Raw genomic sequence first — 12029 nt, 5'->3', positions numbered from 1 at the left:
TTTTTTGCTGTAGTTGAGACAGTCTCACTCCGTCATCCAGGCTGGAGTGCAATGGCTCCATCTCCACTCACTGCAACCCTTGCTTCTTGGGCTCAAGTGATTCTCATGCCTCAGCCTCCCAAGTAGCTAGGATTACAGGCATGTGCCACCACGCACAGCTAATTTTTGTATTTTTAGTATACACATGTTTTCGCCATGTTGGCCAGGCTGGTCTTGAACTCCTGACCTCAAGTGACCTGCCCACCTCGGCCTCTCAAAGTGCTGGGATTACAGGTGTAAGCCACCATGCCTGGCCAGGGTCTTCTTTTAAGGCATCAAAGCCTAAATAACTTAGAAAGTGTTAATGAACATGATATTAATGAATACTCTATCAGAGCACTAAGGACTGAAGGCTACTGTCACCCACTAAATTCATATGTTGAAGATCTCCAGTGTGATGGCATTTCAAACTGGAACCTTCATAAATGGGATTAGTACCTTTACAATAAGAAACATGGGAGAGACAGTATATCTTTACACCATGTGAGGATATAGCAAGAAGGCATCCATCTTATAAACCATGAGGAAGAATCAGCTAGCACCTTGGAACCTCATCAGGAACTTAACTAGCCAGCACCTTTATCTTGGACTTCCCTGTCTCCAGAACTGTGAGAAATGTATTTGTCTGAAGCACCCAGTTTACGGTATTTGGTTATAACAGCCAAGGTGACTAAGATAGTTGGTACCAAGAAGTAAGGTGCTGCTATAACCAATACACAAAGATGCGGAAGCAGCTTTGAAGTTAGGTAACAGATAGAAGCTGGAAGAGTTTTGAGGTACATGCTAGAAAAAGCCAATATTGCCATGAAGGGATTGACAGAGTTGATTTTAATGAGGGCTCAAAGAAAACAGGGTGGGAAAGAAAGCCTCCATCTTCTTAGAGAATACATAAATCACCACAAAATAGAATGTTGGTAGACGTAGACAATAAAGGCCATGCTGATGACGTCTCAAATGAAAATAAGGAACCTCTTATGGGAAATTGAAAGAAAGATGATCTTTGTTATATGTGCCAAAGAACTTAGATGATTGTGTTCATGTTCTAGTGTTTTGTGGAAGTTACAATGTTGAGCCATGAAATTCGATATTGAACTGAAGAGATCTCCAGCCAGTGTTGAAAGAGTGCCTTGGACTGCTTAAAGTAAAAATTGAAACATGACACACTTGTTAACCAAAATGGAACCAGAACTTAAAGGTTTGGGAAATTATCAGTCTGTCTGCATTACAAAAAGATAAAACTTGTTTGGAAGAGAACACTAACGGTGTAGCAGACAAATCATCCACTTAGACTTCTGTGGGTGCGAACCACAGACCTAATCAGCCATCCCAGCAGGAACACTGCCAGTTTTATTAAAAGAATGGAGATGGGACAAAATGAAGGAAGGCTGTTGGATCTGGGAGCATAGAGCTATTCAGCTGTGAATGTACACTGTTCTTCAAGACAAGGAAAGACTGACCTTGAAAGGTGATTCAGAGAACATCAGGTGTACCTCCTCAGTTTCAGAAGGGGCAGTCATTGCAGTGGTTTTTCAACAGGCCTGACAGCTTCTGCCTGGTGACATAGGGGTCGTCCTCCTCCGACATTGTCCTGGGGGCAATACTTCTGCCTCATTGGTTCCTGAAGCCAGAACATCAAGCCAAAGAGGATTATTCCCAAGCCTGAACATCTCATGGTGTTTGCCTTGCTAGGTTTTGGACTTGTTGGGGACCCATTACACCTTCCTTCTGTCCCGTTTCTTGCTTTGGGAATGGGAACGTCCATCCTTTGTGTGGCCCACCATTGTATTTTTGGAAGCACATAACTTGTTTCATTTCACAGTTTCACAGCTATAAAGGAATTTTGCCTCAGGATGAATTGTACCTTGAATCTCACCCACATCTGATTTAGATGAGACTTTGGACTTTAGAGTTGATGCAGGAATGAGTTAAGAATTTTGAGGCTGTTGAGATGGAATGTATGTATTTTGCATGTGAGAAGGACATTAATTTTGTAAGGCCAGCTGCAGAATGCTATGGACTGAATCTTTGTGTTCCCCCAAAATTCATGTGGTAAGCCCTAACCTCCAATATGATGGTATTTGGGGGTGGGGTCATTGGGAGGTAATTAGGTCATGAGGGTGGAGTCCTTATGAATGGGATTATTGCCACTGTAAAAGACACAAGAGAGTAGGTCTCTCATGTGAGGACACAGCAAGGCATCTATCTGCAAACCAGGAAGAGGGCCCCTCACCAGGAAGTGCATTAGCTAGTGCCTTGATCTTGAATGGAATTCCCAGCCTCCAGAGCTGTGAGAAGAGTTGCTGTTGTTTAAGCCATTCGGTTAATGGTGTTTTGTTACAGCAACCTGAGCTAAGACACAGGGCTTGGAAACGTATTTAATTTTCTAAACATATCTAATGTTTAGGGTGAGTGTTGAATTATTTCCTCTGAAGATAGACATCTGTCTGTAAAATATGTTACTCTAGTCAACAGTGGAATATATTTTCCATCACACCCCCCCGCCAATAGATATATTTTGGGAGTCGGAAGTCAAAAAAAAACAAACAAACAAACCAAAAAAACATGTAATTTAGGTTATCAAGTTTGGTTTCTTAATTTAATTAAATCTACTACAGTTAATCTTCTATTTCTCATTAACCTTACAGGAAAATAATCAGACTTCATACAATTTAAGTATAACTTGTATAAAATCCAAGTAAAACAGGAATTTTGGTGAAGCAAGGTATGGAAAATATGTATGTCTTAAAGATACAATGTATGAAAAACAGTCTGTTATGTTTAGAGTTTTGGGGGTATGTGCAATTATTTCATGTAATGGAATTTTATCAAATAAAAGGTATTTTTCCACCGGAATACTTCCTGCGTTGTATTTACTGCAGCTGAATCCACAGCCTGTCTTTTCTCATGTCACACTAGAATGCTGTACTTCACATTTTCTTCTTTTTAATGGGAAAGATTCCAAGGATGTCTCTTCTTTCTGAGTATAGATGACTATAGGTAAAATACATACCTAACGTGGAGAAAGAAGTTGCAAAGGTAAGCAAGGTTATCTATTTCTCTGGAAGGAACAATGATTTTAAAATACAGAGTGCTGCCCGAATTCCAGGGAGAAGACACTCTCAAGGGAGATGTGAAGAAGGAATGCTTAAGGAAGTATCCAGATTTTATGCAGAAAGAGAGGTAAATCAAACTCTTTCTGTCCTGCTTTTAAAGCAAGCAATTGTCTTTCCTTTCTTTAGGGTAGCTCTTTCCATCTCTAAAGACTCACATTTTTGTCTTTTCTATGTGTTGTTTTTGTTTCATATCCGTTACCTTCTAGAGATAATCATTATTTTGGAGATTTGTGATGGTTAGAGGTGGGAAAACAAAAATTTAATAATCAAAGTTTTTTTCCCCAATTGTCTGGAAAACCATTAACTTTAATGTTCAAATTTATTCAAGGGCAAGTTTTTGTTTCATACATTTGTCTTGAGTTTCTAACACCGACTCCCATTTGCCTGATAGGAAGGGCCAGTGTGAAAAGCCAAACAAGAAACAAAATGGAAAAATCAGAAATAGCCAATTCTTCTTAGTTTGACATCTAGGCTTTATTTGTAGATACCTGTGCACATGGTCAAAACTTCTATATCTTACACACAGTGCAGCTGTATTTTGATGGTAAAATTGTTCCTGTTTGTACAGTGAAAGTGAAACATGATTGATCCCATCATGTCCTGCAAAAAGCATTATAACCATTATAACCTCCAGGTGCTCTACTAACAAGATCTAGTTCATCATGTCAGGCTTCCTCTTTGGTCTCTCCCATGTTTACCAACCTGTATATTAAGGTAGATGGCAAGCACTAACCAAAAAGCATAAGAAAAATGCAAAAACAAGACCAAAAAAGCCACTTACCTATAAAGAGCATCATGAGATATATTTTCAGCACATATGGGAAATAGATGGATAAGTCAAAGGGCAGCTCGGTGGAATAAGTGCCAAATGATTCAAAATAGGGCAGCGATTGATAGATGGCAAATGCTGTTAAAAAAAAAAAAAAAAGGCATCATGAAGGTTTTCCTCAAGTTGTTACAGGGATGTATATGTATGTTTTCATAGTTGTAGGACATTTGAATTTGTTAATGATAGTTTTGTAATAGTTGCTAAATCTTTTTGCTAAACCAAGTTTAATATAGAAATCTGCTAAAAGATTAAGTTGGCAAGGTGCTTACAGCAGCATGACATGTTGAATGTTCATCCATGGTATACTTTATCATGCCTACAGGGGAAGAATTTACAATGTTTCTTAAAATGTTACCTCAAAATACATTTGTCTGCCTAGCCGCAAATGGGGGTGCTAGACAAATGAACTTGGAAAATGGTGCATATATTTTCCTCTTAGAGTTTCAAAACACATGTTAACACAGTAGAGGTTTTGAGACATTCTGCAATTAAAAAAAAAAAAAAAAAAAAAAAAACACCCAACACTTCCTCAGGCTAACTAGCCTTAGAATATGTGCTTCTTCCTCCTTAATCATGAGTAGTACTTAATAAATATTTTGAAGAACTCTGAGAAATACTGGCCTAAATTATTTTGAGGGAGGGTGCTGGTGTCAGGTAAAAAAAAGATGAAGTTTCAGTAAAATTGTATCCCATGTATAGATATTTTTGGTAACATTACATGGAATGAAATGGTAACATGCTAACAATATGTCAGATGTTATTAGGGTAAGCTGGGAATGGTGCACTATTTTTAAACTGTATCCCATGTATAGATATTTTTGGTAACATTTTATGGGATGAAATGGTAATATGCTAATGTTCTGTCAGATGTTATCATTAGGGTACATGAGAATGGTGCACTGTTTTTGCAATTTCTTATGAGTCAAAATTTTAAAAAGGGAAAAACGAAGAAAAGGTAGGAGCTCACAACTATTAGAGCTGAGCAGAGTTATCAGTAGCATCCGTGCAGGATCTGCAACTGACACCAACCATACAGTTTAAGATGAACACAGGCTGCCCCTGTGTGTCTTCAGCATTTGATCAGTACAGTTAGTTGATTTGGTTATTTACATAAACTTTTTGTCTTATATTTGTCAGGTGGGAAATTACAGTTATTAAAAATTATTTATCAAAAGTTTTAGGTTTATTCAACTGCACAGTTTTTTACTTTGGGACATCCAACATATACAGAAACATATAAAGATAAAATTACAATCATCTGTACTCCACCACCCAGAGTTAATTACTGACGTTTTTGTCAGATATACCTCTAGACTATTTTCTGCACATACCTTATTTTGTAATTGCAAGAAGAGGTTAATGAAGCTAATAAAAGAATAAGGATGTATGGCAACCATATAAAAACTTGGCTTTCCTAGAAATGAAAAGTCTTAGAATTATGGAATAAGGACATGCACCAAGATGGCCAATAAGAGGCAACACTGGAATGCAGCTCCCAGCGAATGAGACGCAGAGGGCTAGAGGACTTCACGATTCCAAGCAAGATGCCAGGTTTGTTTTGGTGGCAGTGGTAGGACTCTGAAAATAGCCCAGGGTCAGAGCAGCCAGGGAGGGTGAACTGAGACAGGGCGAGGTATGTCCCCACCTGGAATGTGCAGCAAGCTTGGAGGGTTGGGGACTTCACCCCCTCGATGCTCCAATTAGGATCCTGTGCTTCCCTCATCCCTCCTGCAACCTACGGTCCACTAGAGCCCTGCCAGACTGAGGGGCAGTGTGGGTTGTCAATGCAAATCTGAGCGATGGCACAGTTGTCGGCATGGACCGGGCGGAAGTTTGGATTAACGCCAGCAGGACAGAACTACTCGTCCCACAAAAGAGGCAGAGTTGAAAGCAGCGAAACAGGCCATAAGGCCTGGCAGGCCCCACCCCCACAAAACTCAAACTGAAGCCCACCCGCTAGAGAGCTTCTCAACGAATACTCCAGTTTGACCCCAACCAGGAAGATTGAGTTTGGAGAAGGAGAGAACCATTTGGAAGGCAGGGCTATTCTCACCAGCATAAACAAATTCCAGGAGAAGACCACCCACCCAGCAACTTGAATGAATCTGAGGCAGCCCAGCAGTGCCTCTGCAGGCCAAAAAAGATATAGCTCCAACCTCAACAGAAAGGACATCCACTCAGAGAGTCCTCCAGAAATCATCAACTTCAAAGATCAAAGGGAGATAAATCCACAAAGATGGGAAGAAACCAGCACAAAAAGGACGAAACCTTCAAAGACCAGAACACCTCTTCTCCTCCCAGGGATCACAATTCCACACCATCAAGGGAACAATACAAGACAGAGAATGAGTTTGAAATTTGACAGAAGCAGGCTTCAGAAGGTAGGTAATAACAAACTTCTCTGAGTTAAAAGACCATGTTCTAACCCAATGCAAAGAAACTAAGAACCTTGCAAAAAGGTTAGACAAAACACCAACTAGAATAACCAGCTTAGAGAAGAACATAAATGACTTGATGGAGCTGAAAAACAGCATAAGAACTTCACAAGGCATACACAAGTTTCAACAGCCAAATTGATCAAGCAGAAGAAAGGCTATCAAAGATTGAAGATCAGATCAATGAAATAAAATGAGAAGGCAAGATTAGAGAAAAAAAGAGTGAAAAGAAACTAACAAAGCCTCCAAAGACTATGGGATTATGTGAAAAGACCTAATCTACACTTGATCAGTGTACTTGAATGTGACGGGGAAAATGAATCCGAGCTGGAAAACACTCTTCAGGGTATTATCCAGGAGAACTTTCCCAACCTAACAAGGCAGGCCAACATTCAAATACAAGAAATACAGAGAACACCACAAAGATACTTCTGAAGAAGAGCAACCCAAAGGCACATAATTGTCAGATTCACCAGGGTTGAAATGAAGGAAAAATTCCTAAGGGCAGCCAGAGAGAAAGGTTGAGTCACCCACAAAGAAAAGACTATCAGACTCAGAATAGATCTCTCAGCAGAAACCCTAAAAGCTAGAAGGGAGTAGGGGCCAATATTAAACATCCTTAAAGAACTTTCAACCCAGAATTTCATATCCAGCCAAACTAAGCTTCTTAGGGAAGGAGAAATAAAATCCTTTATGGACAAGCAACTGCTCAGATATTTTGTTGCTACAAGACCTGCCTTACAAGAGCTCCTGAAGGAAGTACTAAACATGGAAAGGAACAACTAGTACCAGCCACTGCAAAAATGTACCAAATGATAAAGAAAAACAAAGCAATAAGGAAGCACATCAACTAATGGGAAAAACAACCAACCAGTAACAAAATGGCAGGATCAAATTCAAACATAACAATATTAATGTTGAATGTAAATGGCCTAAATGCCCCAATCAAAAGACACAGACTGGCAAACTGGATAAAAAGTCAAGACGCATCAGTGTGCTGTATCCAGGAAACCCACCTCATGTGCAAAGACTCACATAGACTCAAAATAAAGGGATGGAGGAAGATTTACCAAGCAAATGGAGAGAAAAAAAAAAAATCAGGGATATCAATCCTAGTTTCCAATAAAACAGACTTTAAACCATTTGAGAAGCAAGGAGAGATCTAAAATTGACACCCTATCATCAAAATTGAAAGAGCTAGAGGAGCAAGATCAAAAAAACTCAAAACCTAGCAGAAGACAAGAAATAACTAAGATCAGAGCAGAACTGAAGGAGACAGAGACACAAAAAACTCTTCAAAAAAAAAAAACAATAAATCCAGGAGCTGGTTTTTTGAAAAGATCAACAAAATAGACTACTAGCCAGATTAATAGAAAAGAGAGAATAATCAAATAGATGCAATAAAAAATGATAAAGGGGATATCACCACAGATTCCACAGAAATTAAAACCATCATCAGAGATTATTACAAATAACTCTATGCACATAAACTAGTAAACCTGGAAGAAATGGATAAATTCTTTGACACTTGCATCCAACCAAGCCTAAACCAGGAAGAAGTTGAAACACTGAATAGATCAATAACAAGGTCTGAGGTTGAGGCAGCAATTAAGAGCCTACCACCCAAAAAAAGCCCAGGTCCAGATGGGTCCACAGCCGAACTCTACCAGACATACAAAGAGGAGCTGGTACCATTCCTTCTGAAACTATTCCAAACAATCCAAAAAGAGGGAATCCTTCCCAAATCATTTTATGAGACCAACATCATCCTGATTCCAAAACCCGGCAGAGACTCAACAAGAAAAGAAAACTTCAGGCCAATAACCATGATGAACATAGATGCAAAAATCTTCAATTAAATACTGACAAGTCAATTGCAACAGCACATCAAAAAGCTTATCCACCATGATCAAGTAGGATTCATCCCAGGGATGCAAGGCTGGTTCAACATACACAAATCTATAAACATAATTCACCACATAAACAGAACCAAAGACAAAAACCACATGATTATCTCAATTGATGCAGAGAAGGCCTTTGACAAAATTCAACAGCCCTTTATGCTAAAAACCCTCAATAAACTAGGTATTGAAGGAACGTATCTCAAAACAATAAAAGCTATTTATGACAAACCAACAGCAAATATCATACTGAATGGGCAAAAACTGGAAGCATTCCCCTTGAAATCTGGCACTAGACAAGGATGCCCTCTCTCACCACTCCTATTCATTATAGTACTGGAAGCTCTAACCAGAGCAATCAAGCAAGAAAAAGAAATACAGGGTATTAAAATAGGAAAGGAGGAAGTCAAATTGTCTTTATTTGCAGACGACATGATTGTATATCTAGAAGACCCCATCGTCTCAGCCCCAAATCTCCTGAAACTGATAAGCAAGTTCAGCAAAGTCTCAGGATACAAAATGTGCAAAAATCACAAGCATGCCTATACACAAATAACGAACTTAAAGAGAGCCAAATCAAGAACAAACTTCCATTCACAATTGCCACAAAGAGAATAAAATACCTAGGAATACAACTAACAAGGAACATAAAGGACCTCTTCAAGGAGAACACTACAAGCCACTGCTCAAAGAAATAAGAGAGGACACAAACAGATGGAGAAACATTCCATGTTCGTGGTTAGGAAGAATCAATATCATGAAAATGGCCATACTGCCCAAAGTAATTTACAGGTTCAATGCTATCCCCATCAGGCTACCAATGACCTTCTTCACAGAACTGGAAAAAACACCTTAAACTTCATATGGAACCAAAAGAGAGCCCGCATAGCCAAGTCAATTCTAAGCAAAAAGAACAAAGCGGGAGGCATCACACTACTGGACTTCAAACTATACTACAAGGATCCAGTAATCAAAACAGCATGGTACTGGTACCAAAACGGAGATATAGACCAATGGAACAGAACAGAGACCTCGGAGGCAATACAACATATCTACAACCATCTGATCTTTGACAAACCTGACAAAAACAAGCCATGGGGAAAGGATTCCCTATTTAATAAATGGTGTCGGGAAAACTGGCTAGCCATGTGCAGAAAGCAGAAACTGGATTCCTTCCTGACACCTTACACTAAAATTAACTCCAGATGAATTAAAGCCTTAAACATAAGACCTAACACCATAAAAACCCTAGAAGAAAATCTAGGCAAAACCATTCAGGACATATGTGTAGGCAAGGACTTCATGACCGAAACACCAAAAGCATTGGCAACAAAAGCCAAAATAGACAAATGGGACCTAATCAAACTCGACAGATTCTGCACAGCAAAAGAAACAATCATTAGAGTGAAATATAATCCACTACATAAATAGAACCAAAGACAAAACTACATGATTATCTCAATAGATGCAGAGAAGGCCTTTGACAAAATTCAACAGCCCTTTATGCTAAAAATTCTCAATAAACTAGGTATTGATGGAATGTACCTCAAAATAATAAAAGCTATTTATGACAAACCCACAGCCAATATTATACTGAATGGGCAAAAACTAGAAGCATTCCCTTTAAAAATTGGCACTAGACAAGGATGCCCTCTCTTACCACTCCTATTCAATACTGTATTGTAACTTCTAGCCAGAGCAATCAGGCAAGAAAAAGAAATACAGGGCATTCAGTTAGGAAAAGAACAAGTCAAACTGTCCCCATTTGCAGACCACAAGATTGTATATTTATAAGACCCTATCGTCTCAGCCCAAAGCCTCCAAGCTGATAAGCAACTTCAGTGAAGTCTCAGGATAAAAAATCAATGTGCAGAAATCAAAAGCATTCCTATACACCAACAACAGACAGAGAGCCAAATCATGAGCAAACTCCCATTTACAACTGCTACCAAGAGAATAAAATACCTAGGAATACAACTAGCAAAGGATGTAAAGATCTTTTCAAGGAGAACTACAAACCACTGATCAAGGAAATAAGAGAGGACACGAAAAGATGGAAAAACATTCCATGCTCATGGTTAGGCAGAATCAATATTGTGAAAATGGCCATACTTCCCAAAGTAATTTATGGATTCAACACAATTCCCACCAAGCTACCTATGACCCTCTTCACAGAACTGGAAAAAAAACAACTTAAACTTCATATGGAACCAAAAGAGAGCCCGCATAGCCAAGACAATCCTAAGCAAAAAGAACAAAGCTGGAGGCATCATGCTACCTCACTTCAAACTATACTACAAGGCTACAGTAATCAAAACAGCATGGTCCTGGTACCAAAACAGAGATATAGACCAATGGAACAGAACAGAGGCCTCAGAAACAATGCCACACATCTACAACCATCTGATCTTTGACAAACCTGACAAAAACAATCAATGGGGAAAGGATTCCCTGTTTAATAAATGGTGTTGGGAAAACTGGCTAGCCATATGCAGGAAGCTGAAACTGGACTCCTTTTTTATAACTTATACAAAAATTAACTCCAGATGGATTAAGGATTTAATCATAAGTACCACCATAAAAACCCTAGAAGAAAACGTAGGCAACACCATTCAGGACACAGGCACAGGCAAAGACTAAATGACTAAAACACCAAAAACAATGGCAACAAAAGCCAAAATAGACAAATGGGACCTAATTAAACTTAAGATCCTCTGCACAACAAAAGAAACAATCATTAGAGTGAACTGGCAACCAACAGAATGGGAACAAATTTTTGCAATCTACCCATCTGACAAAGGGCTAATATCCAGAATCTACAAAGAACTAAAAGAGATTTACAAGAAAAAAACAAACCCATTCCAAAGTGGTCAAAGTTTACGAGCAGATGCTTTCAAAAGAAGACATTTATGCGGCCAAGAAACATATGAAAAAATGCTCATCATCACTGGTCATTAGAGAAATGCAAATCAAAACCACATTGAGATACCATCTTATGCCAGTTAGATGGCAATCATTAAAAAATCTGGAGACAACAGATGCTGGATAGGATGTGGAGAAAAAGGAACACTTTTACACTGTTCCTGGGAGTTTAAATTAGTTCAGCCATTATGGAAGACAATGTGGTGATTCCTCAAGGATCTAGAAATAGAAATTCCATTTGACCCAGCAATCCCATTACTGGGTATGTATTAAAAAAATTATAAATCGTTCTGTTATAAAGACACATGCACATATATGTTTGTTTCAGCACTGTTGACAATAGCAAAGACCTGGAACCAACCCAAATGCCCATCAATGACAGAGTGGACAAATAAAATGTGGCACATATACACCATGGAATACTATGCAGCCATAAAAAACAATGAGTTCCTGTCCTTTGTAGAGACATGGATGAATCTCGAAACCATCATTCTCAGCAAACTGACACAAGAACAGCAAACCAAACACTGCATGTTTTCACTCATAGGTGGGTGATGAACAAGGAGAACACTTGGGCACAGGGAAGGAACAACACTCACTGGGCTATGTGGGAGGGTATAGGGGAGGCGAGAGGGACAACAGTGGGGGCAGGGAGGATAACACCAGGAGAAATGCCTGATGTAGGCAACGGGTCAGGGGGAGGGATGGAGACAACAAATCACTATGTCATGTATGTACCTATGCAACAATCCTGCAGGATGTGACATGAACCCCAGAGTCCAAATACAAT

At 39.1% G+C, this 12029-nt stretch overlaps 1 protein-coding gene across 10 annotated transcripts in view; it reads right to left on the bottom strand.

Annotated features, from left to right (window-relative positions):
* HACD4 (3-hydroxyacyl-CoA dehydratase 4) overlaps nucleotides 1-12029 on the bottom strand; it is a 45057-nt gene that overhangs the window by 13051 nt on the left and 19977 nt on the right. For 2 of the 10 annotated variants that reach the window (XM_017518583.2, XM_017518585.2), the window contains exons 6-7: nucleotides 3934-4059; nucleotides 786-3049 (exon numbers count right to left, since the gene is read on the bottom strand). In XM_017518583.2, coding sequence (XP_017374072.1) covers nucleotides 2967-3049; nucleotides 3934-4059 — 209 coding nt within the window. In that variant the 3' untranslated portion in view covers nucleotides 786-2966. Of the gene's footprint in view, nucleotides 1-785; nucleotides 3050-3327; nucleotides 3855-3933; nucleotides 4060-12029 lie in introns of those variants that run through there. The other 8 variants (XM_017518580.2, XM_017518581.2, XR_005198336.1 and 5 more) reach the window with 7 other exon arrangements.

This window comes from Cebus imitator, unplaced genomic scaffold (assembly GCF_001604975.1).
Source record: "Cebus imitator isolate Cc_AM_T3 unplaced genomic scaffold, Cebus_imitator-1.0 Scaffold688, whole genome shotgun sequence".
NCBI lineage: Eukaryota > Metazoa > Chordata > Mammalia > Primates > Cebidae > Cebus > Cebus imitator.
The sequence above is the reverse complement of the archived record's forward strand: the minus strand, read 5'-3'. Positions and strand labels throughout refer to the sequence as shown.